This window comes from Mobula hypostoma, chromosome 6 (genome assembly GCF_963921235.1).
Source record: "Mobula hypostoma chromosome 6, sMobHyp1.1, whole genome shotgun sequence".
In the NCBI taxonomy this organism is placed as follows: Eukaryota; Metazoa; Chordata; class Chondrichthyes; order Myliobatiformes; family Myliobatidae; genus Mobula; species Mobula hypostoma.
In genome coordinates, this window is record NC_086102.1 from 54,821,137 (window position 1) to 54,840,212 (window position 19,076).

Sequence of the window (19,076 nt, forward strand, 5' to 3'; positions counted from 1 at the left end):
CTGTGAAATTCATTGGCACAGATGTGGCCATGTAGGCCAAGTCTTGGGGTATATTTAAAGTGGAAATTGATAGTCTCTTGATTAGTCAAAGCATCAAAGGTCACGGGGAGAAGGCAGGAGAATGAGAGGAATAATGAATTAGTCATGATAGAATGATGGAGTTGACTCATTGGGCTGAATGGCCTAATTATGTTCCTATGCCTTATGGTTTTATAAGAGGATGGAAGAGCAAGTGATACAGGCAGATAGTAATAAAGCAATAAAAAAAAATCAAATTTAGACAGATTCTTGAATAAGGGGGTAGAGTGATATAGGCCAAATGTCAGCAAGTGTGATTAGCATCGATGGATATCACAGTCGGTGCACATCAGTTGGGCCAATGAGTCCATTTCTGTGTGGTATAACTCTATGAATCTACGATAGTCCTCCATGTCAATTGTGCAAAATTCTGATACCTTTAGAAGCAATTGGCCTGGGATAACTACCAAATGTAGGTTGTGTTGCTGGCTATAGAGGATCTTCAACAGCTTTTTATAAGGACTGTGATGCCAAGACCATCATGGAACTCAATCCTAAAAGCAGATTACAAAAACTGCTTTATGGATCACCATGGAGTTTACTACTTCAAATAAAGTGTTACATACTATCTAGTATAATTTTTTATTCCATCATGAAGTACCTAAAGATGTTTCATTGTTTTTTAATGATCATATATAAATTCAAGTACTTGTTGAGGTAAGGCCTTCAAACAGTGAGTTTTAGAGGCAAGCATGTATCAGGGTTGTGCTGGGAAGGAGTCCCCATGTGGTTGACACTCCATTATGATCGGTAATAATTTAATGTGATTGACATTAATACTAGACTTAAAATAAAACTTAATTTTCTGTTTCAAATCTTTGTGAAAGATTACATACAAATAAATTGGATTATTCTATTTCTGTAGAATATCATGAGATTTCATGTAGATTGCATGTATAAAAGTAAAGACTAAAATTGCATTTTATTTAATTCTTGTCCATTAGCCGTAAATCCAGCTGAATGAAGCTCAGTGCAGAAGAGATTGTTTGACAAGCAGGAAATGCATATTTGTGCTATATCAACTTCCTGTCACAGGAGCAAGTTATCTACATAAATTGAAAGTGATTCTTTCAAATGGGTTGTATTCTGCTTGAATGTACCCAACAGTACCAATGTAAAATCAAGTAAAGTGTTTGAGAGAATGTGGCTGGCAAGAAAATTGGTTAGCGTCAAAAAGAATAGTTTGAACGCTGCCGGTATTCAAGTTGCTCTGATTGTGACTTTCTTCTTAACCGCCTGTTCACCTGGTACAGTATACCTTTTTCAAAAATATGTTAAGCTTATTTGTTGTATAACTGCTTCTTTGGAAATACCAGAACACTACTTATTGCACAACTATTCCCTTCAAAAATAGTCAAATTAAAATATTGCTTTAAGATAACATAATTCTTGATAAAAATGGTGTTTTTAGTAGGTGAATTCGGACCTTTTAGAACCTATTTTCAAATTTTTCACAATTTTAACATTTCCTCATGAAATTATTACATGTTTGTGTTTAAAATATATTTTCTGTATTGCTCTGCAGTTATAGAAATATATTTGTTTATTTGTTGGGTTGGCATTTGAATCAGTTATTTTGGGTAACCGTTTAAAAAAAGTAAATTATATAGGACTTACTATCTTCAAGAAACATTGAGCTCCAAAGCCTTTAAATATTTTCAGAAGTAAGTATTTTTATCTTTGATAAAGTAAAATTTAAGTATAATTTCCACTGTAAACATTTTGTCAATCTATTCTATCTTTACATTGAAGTGAGTTATGAATCTGATTTTAACCTGATTCATCATGATGCCATTTCCCATATTTAAGTGATCTAATTTTATCAGAAAATAGCATGCAATTTAGACTAGTACTTCCTATTCAATTCAAGACATTAAACACAAACATGAAGTTAGCCATAACAGTGCTTCTAAATTTGTTAGCTAAGGAGCCTAACGGCTATGTTATGTCCCTTTTTTCTAAAAAGAAGCCCTGTTTGGAATATTCTGACTTTTTAAACTCCAACCATCTTTCTGCAGTACTGCCCCTAAATCCAGCTTTAAAGGCGTCAAGGGTTTACAAAGGCTGATTGTATGTCCATAAAGTGATCAGGTTGTATATAAAGTAACAGGAAATAATAAAGTAGTGGTGGAGTTAGTGGGTGGGGTGTTGATCAGTCTTACTGCTTGGGGAAAGTAACTGTTTTTGAGCATAGTGGTCTGGGTGAGGATGGTACGTAGCCTCTTCTCTGATGGGAGTGGGACAATCTATCAATGAGCAAGGTGTGTGGGATCATTCATGATGTTACAGGCCTTTTTCTGGCACCTTTCTGTACATATATCTCTAATGGCAGATAGGCTGGTGCCATTGAAGCACTGGCAGTTTTGACTACCCGTTATAGAGCTTTCCCATCCACTGCAGTGCAGGTTCCATGCTAAATGATGCAGCTTGTTAGGATGATCTCTACTGTGCATCTGCAGAATGACATGAGCACGAATGTGCAAATTGCTTCTGGGCTCCGATTCTGAGGCCTCTCTCCTGGGTGGCTGCAAATAGGCAACATCATGGCGTGAGACCCAGTCCTCATTAGAACTGAGGCCATGCAGCACCCTCGCTGTCGGTCCCGCCAATAAACTAGTGAATCGGACTTGCAACATTTCACATTACCAATGTTCAACTGTGTCTTGCGAACATAAGAAAAACGAATAGGACAATCACTCACTGTTAGCACATCGCCTTCGCAGCAACATGGTCTGCACCGATTCCAGCTCCTTTGCCAATGAACAACTCGCTGATGGGGGTAGACCTGCAGAACTTGAAGTTCTTAATGTCCAGCCAATTACACCATTGGCTGTTCCCATGTACATCATCTAAGCAAAAGATCACTCTAGCAGGGAATGATAAAGTAGTGGTGGAACTGTTGATCAGCACTTGGACCGACCTTTCATAATGATATATGGAATCTCTAATGAGTGGGATTTCATTGGACAGTTATCTGAAATGCAAAAGGATTCAAATTTGTTGAATTTCATTTTCAGTACACAAGTGTAAAGGAGAACAAAATAATTGTTACTCCGGATCTGATGCAGCAGAAAAAAAAACATATTAAGATAAAGCATCGAATAAATATAAATACATTAAAATAGCTTGTATGCATGATTGTTTGTCCATAAAGTGATGTTAGGTATAGCAGTGTCTGTGTATTTGCTGACTCCAATAGGAAGTGATAAAGTAATGGTAGTGGGAATTTGTTAGGGTGGGTTAATGGGTGAAAGTATTGATCAGCCTGCTGGTTTGGGGGAAGCAACTGTTTTTGAGTTTGAGAGTCCTGGTCTGGATGCTGTGTAGCCTCTTCCCTAATAGGAGTTGGGTGTTCCCTAACAGTCCATGAGCAGGGTGGGTATGATCCTTTGTGATATTGCTGGCCTTTTTCCAGCCCCTTTCTATATATATATACATATATATATGTCCTTGATGGCAGGTAGACTGGTGCTGATGATGTATTGAGCAGTTTTAACTACTCATTAGAGAACCCTCCTGTCCATTGTCATGCAGTTTCCATACTACATAGTGATGCAGCACGTTGTTGTTGTTGTTTGTCCATCACCGACGACAATGAGGACCTCGACACTATTATGACGGTGTCGAGACTAGCGCGTGATTTGGATTTAAGTGAGGGAGAGTTGTGCAGCGTCTCCCTCACTCTCTCTTCCCAATTCCCATCTGGATCCAGTGGCAAGACAGAACCGAGACGGCTGGAGATGGGACTAGGTGCAGTGGATGACCAGGACGTCTTCTGTGTCTTGTCCTGCTCTACACGTTCCACGACGTTTGCAGAGACCGCCTTCTTGACCGTTGGACCTTCCATTGGTCTTGTCCGCTCAATCCGCCGGAGTCTGTCTTCACGTGCTGGGATAGACAACTCCCTATCTCACCGAGGGTTTGGGACCCATCGGCTACCCTCACCTGGTTTAGCCGGCTTATCGAAGCCGTTGCCCGGGATGTGGCCACTGTCACATGCAAACAGCTATGGGGAGCCACAGGTGAGAGTTGAGTGCCAGGTGGGGACCAAAGGTGGACTAACCACCTTGAAAAGGATGCGACATGTTCCCCCACCAGAGGTGCTACCCCTCCCTGACACCCCATACAGCCCACATGCAGCATGTTAGGATGCTCTCAACTGCACATCTGTAGAAAGTCAAGATATTTGATGTGCACAGTCCAGCTCTCTCCAGCCTCCTCAGAAATTAGAGGCATTGGTGAGCTTTCTTGACTGTGTAAGATGTGTTCTGGGACCATGAGAGCTTGTGTATGATGTACACTCCCTGGAGTTTGAAACTGCTTGCAGTTTCCATGGTTGTGCTGCTGATGTAAAGCAGGGTTGGGGTGCTGTGAGTTCTCCTGAAGTCGATAACAGTCTTTTTTGTCTTGTTGACACAAAGGAAAAGGTTATTTTCCTGGCACCAGGCCTCAAGCTCTTCCACCTCTTCTTTGTAGGGCGTTTCATCATTGTTGGTAATGAGCCCCACTACTGTTGTGTCATCAGCAAAGCTGACGATGTGATTGCTCGGATGTTTGGCCATGTGGTCATGTGTGACCAGTGTATACAGCAATGGGCATGGTATACATTCCTTTGGGGCATCCTTGTTGAGGTTGTTGGGGAGAGAGGAGCGGTTGTGCATGCTGACTGCCTGAGGTCTGTTCGTTAGGAAGTCCAACACTCATTTGTACTATGGTGTAGAGGTCATGGTAGCATAGCGGTTACAGCTTGGGCCATTGGAGTTCGGAGTTCAATTCCAGCGCCATCTGTAAGGAGTCTCTTGCGTCCTCCCTGTGGAATGCGTGGCTTTCCCCGGGTGCTCCAGTTTCTTCCTACAGTCAAAAGATGCACAGGGTCATTGTAAATGTGTTGTGAATGGGTTAGGGTTGATTGGGGTTGTCGGGGGTTGCTGGGTGATGGCTTGGAGGGCCAGAATGGCCTACTCTGCACCACATCACCCAATAAATAATTCTCCTCTTGTCCATGCTTGGCTTCCTCATGATCAAATCTCAACCTTTCCTGATTTGTATGTGTTTAATTTACTGATTGGATGCCACTTGTGTGCAGTTTGTTTTTTTTTGCATTTTGTTTTGGACTTTCAATGACATCAAACTGTTGCTTAACTAGTTGAAGGCATGGAGGCTGCATAGCTAGGTATTTGTGAGGAAGACTAAGCTGATTGTGAATTTGCCCAGCCTGATTTTGGTGTACATGTCAATGTCCATCTTATATTTTTTTAACATGATAGTTATGATGCAGCTTGGTCATTTCATAATCAATGGTATTTTTGTTAGTCTGGAATAATAGACCACACCAGGTACGTCAATGAATGGCCAGATGATGATTTTATAATAATTCATTAGTTCTGTGTTCATTATTACTAAAAACAATTGGATTCTTTTAAATATCAGATTATTGATTGAAATTTAAGTTTTACAGCAGTCAAGGTAGAATTTGAAATCACATCTTTGAGTGGTTAAAACCAGACCTCTGGTTTAATAGATAAGTAATTTAACCACTGTCATGCAAGAACATCTAAAGAGCAGCATTTGTTTTGAAATCTGGGGATGTCACAAAGCATCCAAGTAATTATTACGATTGATAAAATAGCACCCAGACTCCCCCATTAATGATATTCTATTAGCCAAATAATCAGCATTCTGTTGAGGGATAAACATTGACCAAAAGCAGCAAGAAACCAATTTTAATTCCACATCCCATTCCCATTCTGATACGTCTATCCACGGCCTCCTCTACTGTAAAGACGAAGCCACACTCAGGTTGGAGCAACAACACCTTATATTCCGTCTGGGTAGCCTCCAACCTGATGGCATGAACATTGACTTCTCAAACTTCTGCTAATGCCCCACTTCCCCCTCGTACCCCATCCGTTATTTATTTATATAGACACATTCTTTTTCTCTCTCTCTCCTTTTTATCGCCCTGTCCCTCTCAATATACCCCTTGCCCATCCTCTGGGTTTTTTCCCTCCCTCCCCCTTTTCCTTCTCCCTGGGCCTCCTGTCCCATGATCCTCTCATATCCCTTTTGCCAATCACCTGTTCAGCTCTTGGCTCCATCCCTCCCCCTCCTGTCTTCTCCTATCATTTTGGATCTCCCCCTCCCACTTTCAAATCCCTTTCTCACTCTTCCTTCAGTTAGTCCTGATGAAGGGTCTTGGCCCGAAACATCGACTGTAGCTCTTCCTAGAGATGCTGCCTGGCCTGCTGCATTCACCAGCAACTTTTATGTGTGTTACTAGAAACCCTCTCCTATTGTACTTTAAATAAAGCCATGGAGTCTACCTCATAGATGGCACCTCTGCCCATGCAGCAGTGCACTCAGAGACACTGAAAATGAAGCCTCAAATTTTGTGCTCAGGTCTCTCGAGGTAATTGAACCAAGAGGGAAACCATATAATTAAATAGATTAGAACTTTCCACCTTCATTCACCGCTCAAGTATAGAAGAATTTCTGCCTTTCCTTATTCTGATCACCAGGTGTTGACACACAGATACCTTGTGGTAAGGTGGTAAGCACCTGCATCTCAGCAGGGCCACACATGACACATGCCTGAACAAACTTCGTCCAAAAGTCAAAATCAATGTCAAAGTCAAAGTAAAATTTATTATCAGAGTACATACGTCACCACATACAACCCTGAGACTCTTTCTCCTGAGGGCATACTCAGTAAATCTCTCATACAGTAACTGTAAACAGGGTCAGTGGGCAACAAACTGCGCAAATGCAGATATAAATGAATAGAAATAAATAACGAGCGTGAAATAACAAGATAAAAGAGTCCTTAAATGAGTGTGGTCATAAGTTCTTTCCGGGGAAGGTATGACCTGTACAAAAAGGATTGGTTACACCTGAACCCGAGGGGGACCAACATCCTTGCGAGCAGGTTTTCTAGAAGGGTTTAAGCTATGTTGGTAGGGGAGTTGGAACTGGAATGATAAGGTTGAAGATGGGGAGGTTGGTATACAAGTCAATGCAGTGTGTAGTGAGACACTGAGGATGGACAGACAGATGACAGGGCAAAATTAGTCAGTGGGATGAGTTGAAGTATAACATGAGGGCAAAATTGAAAAGGTGATGAATACAGGACTGATGGTGTTATATTGAATGCACACAGTGTGCAGAATAAGGTAAATGATCTTGTGGCACAGTTAGAGATTGGTAGGTATGATTTTGTGGGCATTAGTGCATCATGGCTGATAGGAACTTAACATCCAAGAACACATATTTTATTGCAGGTAGGCAGAGGGGGTGGGTTGGCTCTATTGGTCAAAAATGAAATAAAATCCTCAGAAAGAGGTGACATAGGATCAGAAGATGTAGAATCCTTGTGGGTAGAGTTAAGAAACTGCAAAGATAAAAAGACTGCGATGGAAGTTGTACACAAGACTCTGAACAGTAGCCAGGTTGGGGGATATAAATTTCAATGGGAAACAGAAAAGCTATGTAATAAGGGCAATGTTATGCTTGTCATGGGGGATTTCAATAAGTAGGTAGATTGGGAAAATTAGAGTGGTGTTGTTACCTAAGAGAGGTAGATCCCTATGAGATGGATTTTTAGAGCAGCTTGTGGTTGAGTCCACTAGGGGCAAGGCAATTCTGAATTGGATGTTGTGTAATGAACTAGATTTGATTAGGGAGCTTAAGGTAAAGAAATGCTTAGGAGACAGTGACCATAACATGATAGAATTCATCCTGAGGTTTGAGAGCGAGAAGATAAAGTCAAATATTTCAGTATTACAGAGGGGTAAGGAGAATTACAGAGGCATGAGAGAACAGCTGCCCAAAATTGATTTGAAAGGGACACTGGCAGGGATGACGGCAGAACAACAATGGCTGGAGTTTCTGGGTGCAATTCAGAAGACACAGGATAGATACATCCCTAAGATGAAAAACTATTCTAAAAGGAGGATGAGCAACCGTGGCTGACAAGGCAAGTCAAAAATAACATAGAAGCAAAAGAGATGGCATATAATAAAGCAAAAATTAATAGGAAGTTAGAGGATTTTAAAAAACAATGGAATGCAACTAAAAAACATTAAGGAGGGAAAAGTTAAAATATAAAAATAAGCTAGCCAATAGTATCAAAAAGGATACCAAAAGCTTATTCAGAAAAGAGAGGTGAGAGTGGATATTGGTCTCTTGGAAAATTATGTAGTAATGAGGTAAAAAAAAACAGTATTTTAACTCAATCTTAACTGTGGAAAACACAAGCAGCATGCCAGAGATTCGAGAGTGTGAGGGGGCAGAGGTGATTGTAGTTGCTGTGACTAAGGAGAAGCTTTTTGGGAAGCTGAATGGTCTGAAGGTATATAAGTCAACTGGACCAGATGGACTACACCCCAGGGTTCTAAAAGACGTAGTTGAAGAGATTGTGCAGGCATTAGTAATGATCCTTCAAGAATGACTAGATTCTGAAATGGAAAATTGCAAGTGTCATTTCACTCTTTAAAAAGGGAGGAAGGTAGAAGAAAGGGAATTATAGACTAGTTAGCCTGACTTCAGTGGCTGGGAAAATATCGGAATCTGTTATTAAGGATGAGGTTTCGAGGCACTTGGAGCTGCATGACAAAGTAGGCCAAAGTCAGCATGGTTTCCCTCAGATGAAATCTAGCCTGACAAACCTGTTGGAACTCTTTGAGGAAATAACAGGCAGGATAGACAAAGGAGAGTCAGTGGATGTTGTTTACTGAGATTTTCAGAAGGCCTTTGAAAACGTGTTACATATGAGGTTGCTAAATGAGATAAGAGCCCATGCTATTACAAGAAAGATACTGGCATGGATAGAAGATCGACTAACTGGCAGGAGGCAAAGAGTTGAAATAAAGAAAGCCTTTTCTGGTTGGCTGCCGGTGACTGGCGGTTTTTCACATGGATTGGTATCGTGACTGCTTCATTTCATGTTATATGACAAGATCTAACAGGATTGATTGTTTTATGGTCATGTTTGTAGAAGATGCCAAGATAGGTGGAGGGGCAGGTAGTGTTGAGAAAGCAGGGAGTCTGTAGAAGGACTTAGATAAAGTGGGAGAATGGACAAAGAAGTGACGTATGGTATGCAGCGTAGAGAAATGTATGGTCATGCACTTTGGTAGAAAGAATAAAGGCATAGACTATTTTATAAGCGGGGAGAAAATTCAAAAATCAGAGGTGCAAAGGGACTTCAGAGTCCTTGTGTAGGATTCCCTAAAGTTTAACTTGCTGATTGAGTAGGCGGTAAGGAAGGCAAATGCAATGTTAGCATTCATTTCAAGAGGACTAGAAAATAAAAGCAGTGATGTATTGCTAAGGCTTTATAAAGCATAGGTCAGACTGCATTTGGAGTATTGTGAGCAGTTCTGGGCCCCTTATATAAGAAAAGGTGCGTTGGCATTGGAGAGAGTCCAGAGAAAGTTCATGGGAATGATTCTTGGATTGAAAGGGTTAATGTAGGAGGATCATTTTATGGCTTTGGGCCTGTACTTGTTGGAGCTTAGAAGAATGGGGAGTAATCTCATTGAAACGTATACAATACTGAATGAATTAGATAAAGTGGATGTGGAGAGGATGTTTCCTGTAATGGATCAGTCTAGAAACAAAGGGCATAATCTTAGAATAGAGGGATGTCCATTTAGACCAGAGATGAGAAGGAATTTCTTTAGACAGAATTTGGTGAATCTGCGGAATTCATTGCCACATACAACTGTGGAGGCCAAGTCTTGAAGTATATTTAAATGGAGTTTGATAGGTTCTTGATTAGGCAGAGCATGAAAAGGTAAAGGGAAAAGGCAGAAGAATGGGTTTTAGAGGGATAATAAATTAGCCACAATGGAATGGCAGAGCAGACTTGATGGGCCTACTGGTCTAATTCTGGTCCTATATCTTACATATTATAAAATAGCTGAAAGGAACTTTGCCATTTGGCTTGACCAGTGTAAAAGGACTCCAAATGCTTCTAAAGCAAAAAAGTATAGAAATTTATATAAAATACTTCTAAACAATTAAAAACATTAAAGCAAACAAAGTTCAACATTGTAAATTACCTTATAAGCCTTCAGTCTCAGAGCTGTACTTGGCTGCACAAATTATAATGTTTTGTATGCACGTGCATGCACACTTGGAAAACCTACCAAGCCACTTTACTCATACATATAAAAATTACTTGCTGAGAAGATGCCAATGGCACCTTACATTGTGTAAGTTTAACGCGATAGCAATCTCATCAATAGCCAGGAAGGAAGAGTGTTTGAAAGTAGAGAAAAGAAACACATTGCAGATATGTACCTTCTAATTTAGCGACCAGGTTACCATTTTATAATGGTATTACAGGCATTCATGAAAATGTACTATGACCAAAAGTGCAAGTATTTCTACTAATTTGAATGTTCTTAAAAAATGAATAAAAAGTATATTGAATGTCATGGGCAGTGTTTTCAGTTACAAACAATATATACCTATAAAATGGATGAAGCACATCAGGCAAGCTTCATTTTCTGTTGAGTAGTAGTAGCATTTGTCGAATATAAAAAAAATTCCCCAAGATTTAGCAGAATGCTTTATTGCATTTTGGTGTTTCTGTCAGTGGTAGTCTAGTTGAGCAAATTAAGTATCATCTAGCATTGCCAATGTATGCCATTTATGAAAGAGTATTAAAGCCCTGTAATACACAACACTTACAGGCTCTCACTAAATTAAGCTTTCTAATATTCATTTTTGTAGATCTCAGATATTATGGTGATAAAATACTGAGATTAATATTGCATTTACTGTCCCAGAGATGTAAAGTCATTTTGCTAGGCCTGCACAAGATGTGTTTATACATTAAAAACTTCATTTAGGAAAAATGGGTTTAAATCATTGTTAACACGCAATAAAACAGAAAATACTGGAAATACTTAGCATATTTCTGAACCTTCCTGCATTCACCATCTAAGATACTGCAGGATAACTGCTATTTAAACTAACAATGTTACTTTATTTATTAGATAACTGATGTTGTGCAAAGGAACATTTCTTACAGTAGTCTCTTCTAAAGGGATGAGAGGTTCTGAAAGTGGCAATACTGCTATTTTGTAGAAGTAGGGAGCAGTGGAAACGGAACACGCTGCAGTTCCAGAAATGGAACTAGTGAATATTCCACATGTGACAGTGTTCCATTTTAGAATGACACAAAAGCGCTTCGTTCCAGAAACTTGGGTCAATAGCGTTCTTCCCAACATGGTCTGAACTGGTCGCACTCCAACAGCAGCATTGGTTGAGCTTTGTCAGCCTCATTTGCTAGGTTAAATGTGCATCTTCCATAACTGCTTCCATTAAGCAAGCTCCTTATTGGTTTACCTGAAGTGGTATCCACTTTACTGAGGTGAGTCACCCACTTTAATCATGACCTCGTATGATGTGAGATATATAACCACTGCCTTCCATCTTGCGGCTTCACCGTCACTGTGGCTCCATCTTCCCACAGCGACAGGCCTTAGGAACTTGCATTACAGTAATCATTCAGCCGCTTACAGTTGTCCTATGGTCTGGAGAGAAAAGAAAAATGTTCAGTCTAGATCACATGCACTTTTTTCCCCACAAAACTTGTAGCTAAGCAACTTGTTAGTAATTTCCACTTTTTGCTCTGATCTTCAATGTCTACAATTGGCCAGTGTTATTTCCAGCCTGGCTTGGATATATCCATGGCTTTGTTTGTCTATGCATACAGTACCTTTCCAGAGTTAATTCTGTTTTGCATATAGCTATATGGCATAGCCATATATTGCATATATAGCATAGGACCCTGGTCAGACCCCACATAGAGTACTGTGCTCAGTTCTGGTTGCCTCAGTATGGGAAGGATGTGGAAACCATAGAAAGGGTGCAGAGGAGATCTACAAGGATGTTGCCTGGATTGGGGAGCATGCCTTATGATAATAGGTTGAGTGAACTCAGCCTTTTTTCCTTGGAGTGACGGAGGATGAGAGTTGACCTGATAGAGGTGTATAAGATGATGAGAGGCATTGATCGTGTGGATAGTCAGAGGCTTTTTCCCAGGGCTGAAATGGCTAGCACGAGAGTGCAGTTTTAAGGTGCTTGGAAGTAGGTACAGAGGAGATGTCAAGGGTTAAGTTTTTTTACGCAGAGAGTGGTGAGTGCGTGGAATGGGCTGCCGGCGACGGTGGTGGAGCTGAAAATGATAGGGTCTTTTAAGAGACTCCTGGACAGGTATATGGAGCTCAGAAAAAAGAGACCTATGGGTAACCCTAGGTAACTTCTCAGATAAGGAGATGTTCTGCACAGCTTTGAGGGCCGAAGAGCCTGTATTGTGCTGTAGGTTTTCTATGCTTCTATGTTTCTATTCTCGCAGGCTGATGCCCCAGATTACACAACATATCCAAACTTTGATGGGAGTTTCATCAGAAAAATTGTATTATCTACTAACAATTTTAATTATGTTAAGAAAATGTCACAGGATTCATCCTCCTCTTAGTTACATGTAACGAACCAATAAAGTGAACTATTTCATAATTGGCATGAACATTGAATACTCCAATTTCCAGTAATTCCCTCCCCTTCCCTTCCCCAATCGCAGTTTCACTCTGCCCCTCCTCCAGCTGCCTATCACCTCGCTCATGGTTCCGCCTCCTTCTACTACGCATTGTGCTTTCCCCTATTCCTTCTTCAACTTTCCTGCCTATCCGGTCCCCCACCCCTTGATCTTTCCCCTTCCTGGTTTTTCACCTGGCACCTACCAGCCTTCTCCTTCCCACCCTCCCCCCACCTTCTTTATAGGGCCCCTGACCCCTCCCTTTTCAGTCCTGATGAAGGATCTCGGCCCGAAACATTGACTGTTTGTTTCCACGGATGCTGTCCGGCCTGCTGAGTTCCTCCAGCGTTTTGTGCGTGAACTATTTCACTGCTTACTGGGTTGCAATATGACAGTAATACACCTGAGGCATTCTCCATGGTCTCATTTGAGGACTTTACAGTTTGATACGGTTGTCTTATTTTAAACTAAATTAACATAACAACATCTCAATTTTCTCTGTGCTGGCTAATTGACTGTAATCAGCTAAATAAAGTGGATGACCTTTTCCCTCCACTCTTGCCATTCTGTGGTAGTTTGTTGTTGTTCCTCTCCACGCCTTGTGGTGCATCAGATGGCAACCTTGCTGTTTCTTTAGCATTTGTCCGTTGTTTATGAGACCGAGTTGTTAGCTCGATGCTCAACCCAGCACAGATGGAAAATATGCAAGGAACTGGCAGGATACAAACCTGGGACCATTTGCCTCAAAGTCTGGTGTGTATGCCACTACACCACCGGCCAGCTATTGTGGTAATTTACTTGCCAGGAAATCAAGTATCTTTAATTTGTTCAATGTATATTCTTTCAGTTGAATCTTACGGCCTGATTTCGGAAGTATCAGCTTAACATTCAATATTCCAAATCTGTCAAGTTATCCAGGGAATAATTTCATGTATCAGCATTTTTGACACCATATCTATCTTCTATTCTTAAGGCTGCCAGGGATTTAAATCAACAAACAGAGTTATTTTATTTTATAAAGATTCTTATAATGTAAAAAGCAATATTTCTTACAGTGGTTCCTTGGCAAAGATAGATATTCTGAAGAACTTTCTGTGTTGAAGCATTGCAGCTATGTACTGACAGTAATTGGTCACACTTTTTAATATATCTTCACAATGGCCAGATAGGAAATGTGGAAAATGAAACAGAGGAACGAAACTCCCTCATGTCTAAGAATGGACTTTTCTGAGAGTGAAGTATTGTAATACCCATTTCTGGATTGTTTCATTTTACTTCAGAAATTTAGTCCACTTTCTCACATGTGGGTCATAACACACGTCTAAAATTTCCTGTCAGATAAGCGACAGAAATGCCATTTCCCTGTTGGCATAATTTTTAAGTTTTGCTAGCAGAAGCTTATTGACATTGTATCAGGCCTGCTCAATGGCAGGTACTCAAAGAAGAAATATGCTTCAATTTTGCTCTCTGGACTGGAAACCCATTGAAGCAGAGCTTTTATATCAAGGATCAACTTTATTCGCCGTATACATTTATATGTATTATACACCCCACTCCACCGTCACCTTCCCTCCTCATGCACTACTCGCCTGAGCTGTAACTCAAGATCATTGATTCCCCGAATCTCTACTTTCATGGCTTCCACATCACTGATCTCTGATTCTCCAACTTTCTAACCCCTTTTCATTCCTTCAGCTCAACTGCTTTACCACCAACTCTGTTTCAAATTTTCCCCTGTAGACACAAATAAGAATCTCAGTTTCCAAATTCAGTCTCCTGTAATCAACGGATAGCATGTTATGCTCCATTCCATTGTGATAGACGTTCACTATCCCAGGCAGGAGATCTTATATTTGCTAAGCTTACTTTCTAAACAACAGCTGCTGCCATTTGAATGATTGCAAACAGCCATAAGTAAATTCCCAACTAACAACTTGTTTAGCTTCTGGTTGTAAATGGAAGTCACTCTTCAGTTTTTAAAATGTAAATGAAAAGCAGTAATCAGTTTGAAGTTAAACAAGCACTCTCTATAGAACAGCTTTGCAAACAAGCTCTGTATTTTGAAAACTCCGTCTGTGCAGATATTCTCACTGCATCAGCTTTATTATTGCTCAAGAGTGGAGTATAAGTCAATGGGTTGTTTCAAACAGACAAGCTGACACTTAAATTGCTTAGATCAAGGGAGCTTGCTGAACAAATGGATAATATCATTGAACATATCAATATCTAATTTATTTATTGTTGGGAGGTCTACGTACTCAGAAGTTAGCTTTTCTGCACTAATTGTGAACTGTAAACATTAAACTGAGGTATATGTCTCCAAAAGATGCTTTTCAACCATTTGTGTAAAAGGACATCTGAGGAACTATCACATGTGTGTGAGGTCAACCAAGTGGAGAAAAGGGGTATAAATGTAGAGAGAAGTTCAGGCTTATTAGGAATAGGGTAAGAAACATGAAAGAAACATGGGTTGAATGAGAATTCATTCCTCCAGGTTCCATTTCTGCAAGGAAAATTTGTTCGTCTGCATTGTGGGCATGCCTTTTTAGTTTATAGGAATGGCACGTGTTCTGGAAATCCTTAATCCTTTGTGATTTCTGTTTTGGAAATGTTTATGATAGAAACCCTCTGTAAGTTTTTGAAATTTATTTTAAGAGTGTCGTTTGCAGTTAAGAACATGTACCAGTGAAAATAAATTAACTGTGTTTTAAACTACTTTGTCAGCTGGAAGTAGCTTCTTGTTAGTAGGGAGAGGGGACCCATTGCTCAGATAGAAGGTATTGCCAACTAAACTCGCAGTAAAGAATAAACAGTGAAGTAAACTAGTCTTTGAAGATTGGGTAATTACAGTATAATCTCCCTTTAGTAAGAGTACTTGTGGCTATTTATATCAGACAGGGCAAATTCTTAGTTTGAGTTTAGAACTTTGTGGTCAGCAAACCCAATACCATCACACATTTTCTAAATCATAGTTTATTTCCATATTGTCTCTCACTACTTGTTTCTCTTTCTGTGGATGCTGCCCAACTTTCTGTACATTTCCAGCATTTTCTCTTTTGCTTTCAGATTATCAGCACCTGCAGTTTTCTTTCTAATTGACTTATTAAAATTATTGGTGATATTCAACCTAGGTAACACTCAAACATGAAACAGGAAAAGGTTCGAAAGTTGAAAATTAATAAATATTAAACTCAAAGCTATGTATTTTTGAATATGGAAGCAGATCTGTCATCAAGGGAGCAACATAATCTGTGTAAAATCCTGGCCTTTAATGAAACTGGGGTGTGGAAATGCATTTAGACTACAGATAAGATGTTGTTGCCATACTGACTGACAACATGCTTCCTCTTTAAAAAATAGTTTAAGTGAAATTTTGGCAAAAGGATGCAATTTACAGATGGCTTCGTTTAGATTCTTTTAATTGACACAAATTACTGTGAGATAAAAGATGTAATCACGCTCCAGTGTGGTGCAACATTTCATGCCTTATGCCATCATTGCACCTGGAACTATTTTTCTGTTTCCAAAAACAAAGACAAAGTTTAGAACAGAACTTCTAAGTTAACACGATCACCAATTATACCTCATACAAAAAGCCTTCAACTATCTATATGAATTTTTGCCTGCACTTTTGAGAACAAAATACATTGAGAACCATTCACGGTATGGTGGGGAAAGAACTGTCTCAAACAACAAAAAATACAACAGCAAAAAAAAAGTCTGCTGGAGGAACTCATCAGGTCAGGCAACATCTGTGACGGCAAAAGGATAGTCAATGTTTCAGGTCAAGACCCTGTATTAATATATTCCCCATCCACAATTTCTTGTGTTTCCACAATAGAACAGCAGGATTTTCTGCAAAAGCTGCAGTAATGATCAAACAAGTAATTTTACATAATTCTTCCAAATGTTTGTGCAACTGCATTGAGTCTATTTGTAAGCAACAAATTTCTTGTAAGTTCCCTTTTGGAACAGATTTGTTTTCAAAAATGTAATATTATTTCAACAATTAATATTGTTCAAATAGTTTAATAAATATCAATTATGTTGAGACATCTTAATTTCTTTGTTACTTGAAATAATAGGTGCAACTCTCCAAAGCAAAACTGCTACTTTGAAGGAAGCGGTTGTGGTGATAAACATTTGCTAAATCCATGAGTTCCCATAATTTAGATTACAAGTAAATTAATGGTTGCTACTGCTTTTAAGAGAGTATTGACAATAAAGTGAACACCGGGTTCATCTATTAAGTGCTTATTATTGCAAAAGTTTAGAAAGGAGTTTAGGAGAATACGTTAGTTTGAAATTATCTCTCTTCACTTTGATCGATCTGATTCTGCACCTGTTATTTTCTGCTGACTACAACCATTTTTTAACTGTCTAGAATTCACAATTTTTGATATGCAGTAAGTTATAATCTTCTATATCAATAACAATATGAAGAATAAGTTGCTTTTATATATAGTAACTAATTCTTCAGTTAAAAATTATATTTGTTGAACACGTTATTGAAAGTAAAACAATATTTTGAATAATAAATAAAAAATTACTGGTTTTAAACAAAAAGTTGTTTGCTGTGGTCATAATTATATGTCTCAGATCTACATAACAGCAGAGCTCATATGCCTCCATTGCAATTTATTTTATTACTTGCAAGTATTGCATATTGACATGCAAAACTTTTACATTATTTTTGCAGAAAATCGAGTTCGTACTGCACATATAACCACTGTCTTGGGAGATAAGATCAATTTGAACTGTTCTGCTAATCATCTGTCTGAAGAAATTATAATGATTAAATGGAGTCGGTCAACAGGAACAACATCCGAAGACATTGTATCCTATGGTAACCATGGCAAATTGCATTGGTTCCTCAAAGATGATAGACTAACAATTTCATCTTCTGATGGAACTGTTCTCCAGATACAGCCAGTAAATCTTACGGATGAAGGAAATTACACATGTGAAATTTCAGCTTTCAGGGGAGTTTTTCGAGGCCATTTTTTCTTATTCATAATAGGTAAGATTAGCAGCAAAAAATCTTCATGGAACTATTTCACTTCAAGTTATAGAAATTATAAGTTTGGAGGATATCATTGAGATTATTTAGTAAAACAATTGCGAAACCCATGTTTTCATAGCACTGCATATCTGATGTATATTCCAAGGTACTAGTTTACAGTCTGCAGTGGTGGACATACTTAATAATTCTATTAATACAATAGGTAATGTAATAATATGCTGTGCTCCTTGTTGTCTTATGGTGATGAAGTAAAAATAAATGTGCTGCATGTTTATGGAAAAGTGGAACTGCAGAAGAGGTTTAATTCATTCAGGTGGACCTTTGTTAATTAAGCACATTGCTGCATATTTCCCTTTCATTAATCATCTTGAGAAAAAATAAATTATTGATGCCTGGACCTCTTCTGATACTTGCTTGAGTGTGTCTGGTGTGTGATTACTACTGCATTAGGCTATACACTGAGCAGAAAAGATTTTAAGGGCTGGTATTCTGTCCTAATGCAGTATTTTGAAGCAAAATGTCAATAATTCCTTTCCTCCCATTTATGCTGCTTGACCTTCTGAGTTCCTCCAGCAGATTGCTTCTTCCTGCCCTTCAGGCGTTCAGTTCAGTCGCAATTACAGTTGAAGTCAGAAGTTTACATATATCTTAGCCGAATACATTTAAACTCAGTTTTTCACAATTCCTGACATTTAATCCTAGAAAACATTCCTGTCTTAGGTCAGTTAGGATCACTACTTTATCTTAAGAATGTGATATGTCAGAATAATAGTATTTCTTTCATCACTTTCCCAGTGTGTCAGAAGTTTACATACACTTTGTTAGTATTCGGTAGCATTACCTTTAAATTGTTTAACTTGGGTCAAACATTTTGGGTACCCTTCCACAAGCTTCTCACAGTAAGTTGCTGGAATTTTGTTCCATTCCTCCAGACAGAACTGGTATAACTCAGTCAGGTTTGTAGACCTCCTTGCTCGCACTTGCTTTTTCAGTTCTGCCCACAAATTTTCTATCGGATTGAGGTCAGGGCTTTGTGATGGCCACTCCAATACCTTGACTTTGTTGTCCTTAAGCAATTTTTCCACAACTTTGGTGGTATGATTGGGGTCATTATCCATTTGGAAGACCCATTTGTGACCGAAATTTAACTTCCTGGCTGATGTCTTGAGACGTTACTTCAATATATCCACATAATTTTCCTTCCTCATGATGCCATCTATTTTTTGAAGTGCAACAGTCCCTCCTGCAGCAAAGCACCCCCACAACATAATGCTGCCATCCCCATGCTTCACGGTTGGGATAGTGTTCTTTGACTTGCAAGCCTCACCCTTTTTCCTCCATATATAATAACGGTCATTACGGCCAGACAGTTCAATTTTTGTTTCATCAGACCAGAGGACATTCCTCCAAGAAGTAAGATCTTTGTCC

General features: G+C 39.2%; 1 protein-coding gene across 1 annotated transcript in view; it reads left to right on the forward strand.

Annotated features, from left to right (window-relative positions):
- The first annotated feature begins 1,191 nt into the window (after positions 1–1,191).
- Positions 1,192–19,076, forward strand: part of LOC134347546 (cell surface glycoprotein CD200 receptor 5-like) — a 52,585-nt gene continuing 34,700 nt past the window's right edge. The window contains exons 1-2 of the mRNA XM_063049901.1: positions 1,192–1,325; positions 17,325–17,645. Of these exons, the coding sequence (XP_062905971.1) occupies positions 1,220–1,325; positions 17,325–17,645 (427 nt within the window). The 5' untranslated portion in view covers positions 1,192–1,219. The remainder of the gene's footprint in view (positions 1,326–17,324; positions 17,646–19,076) is intronic.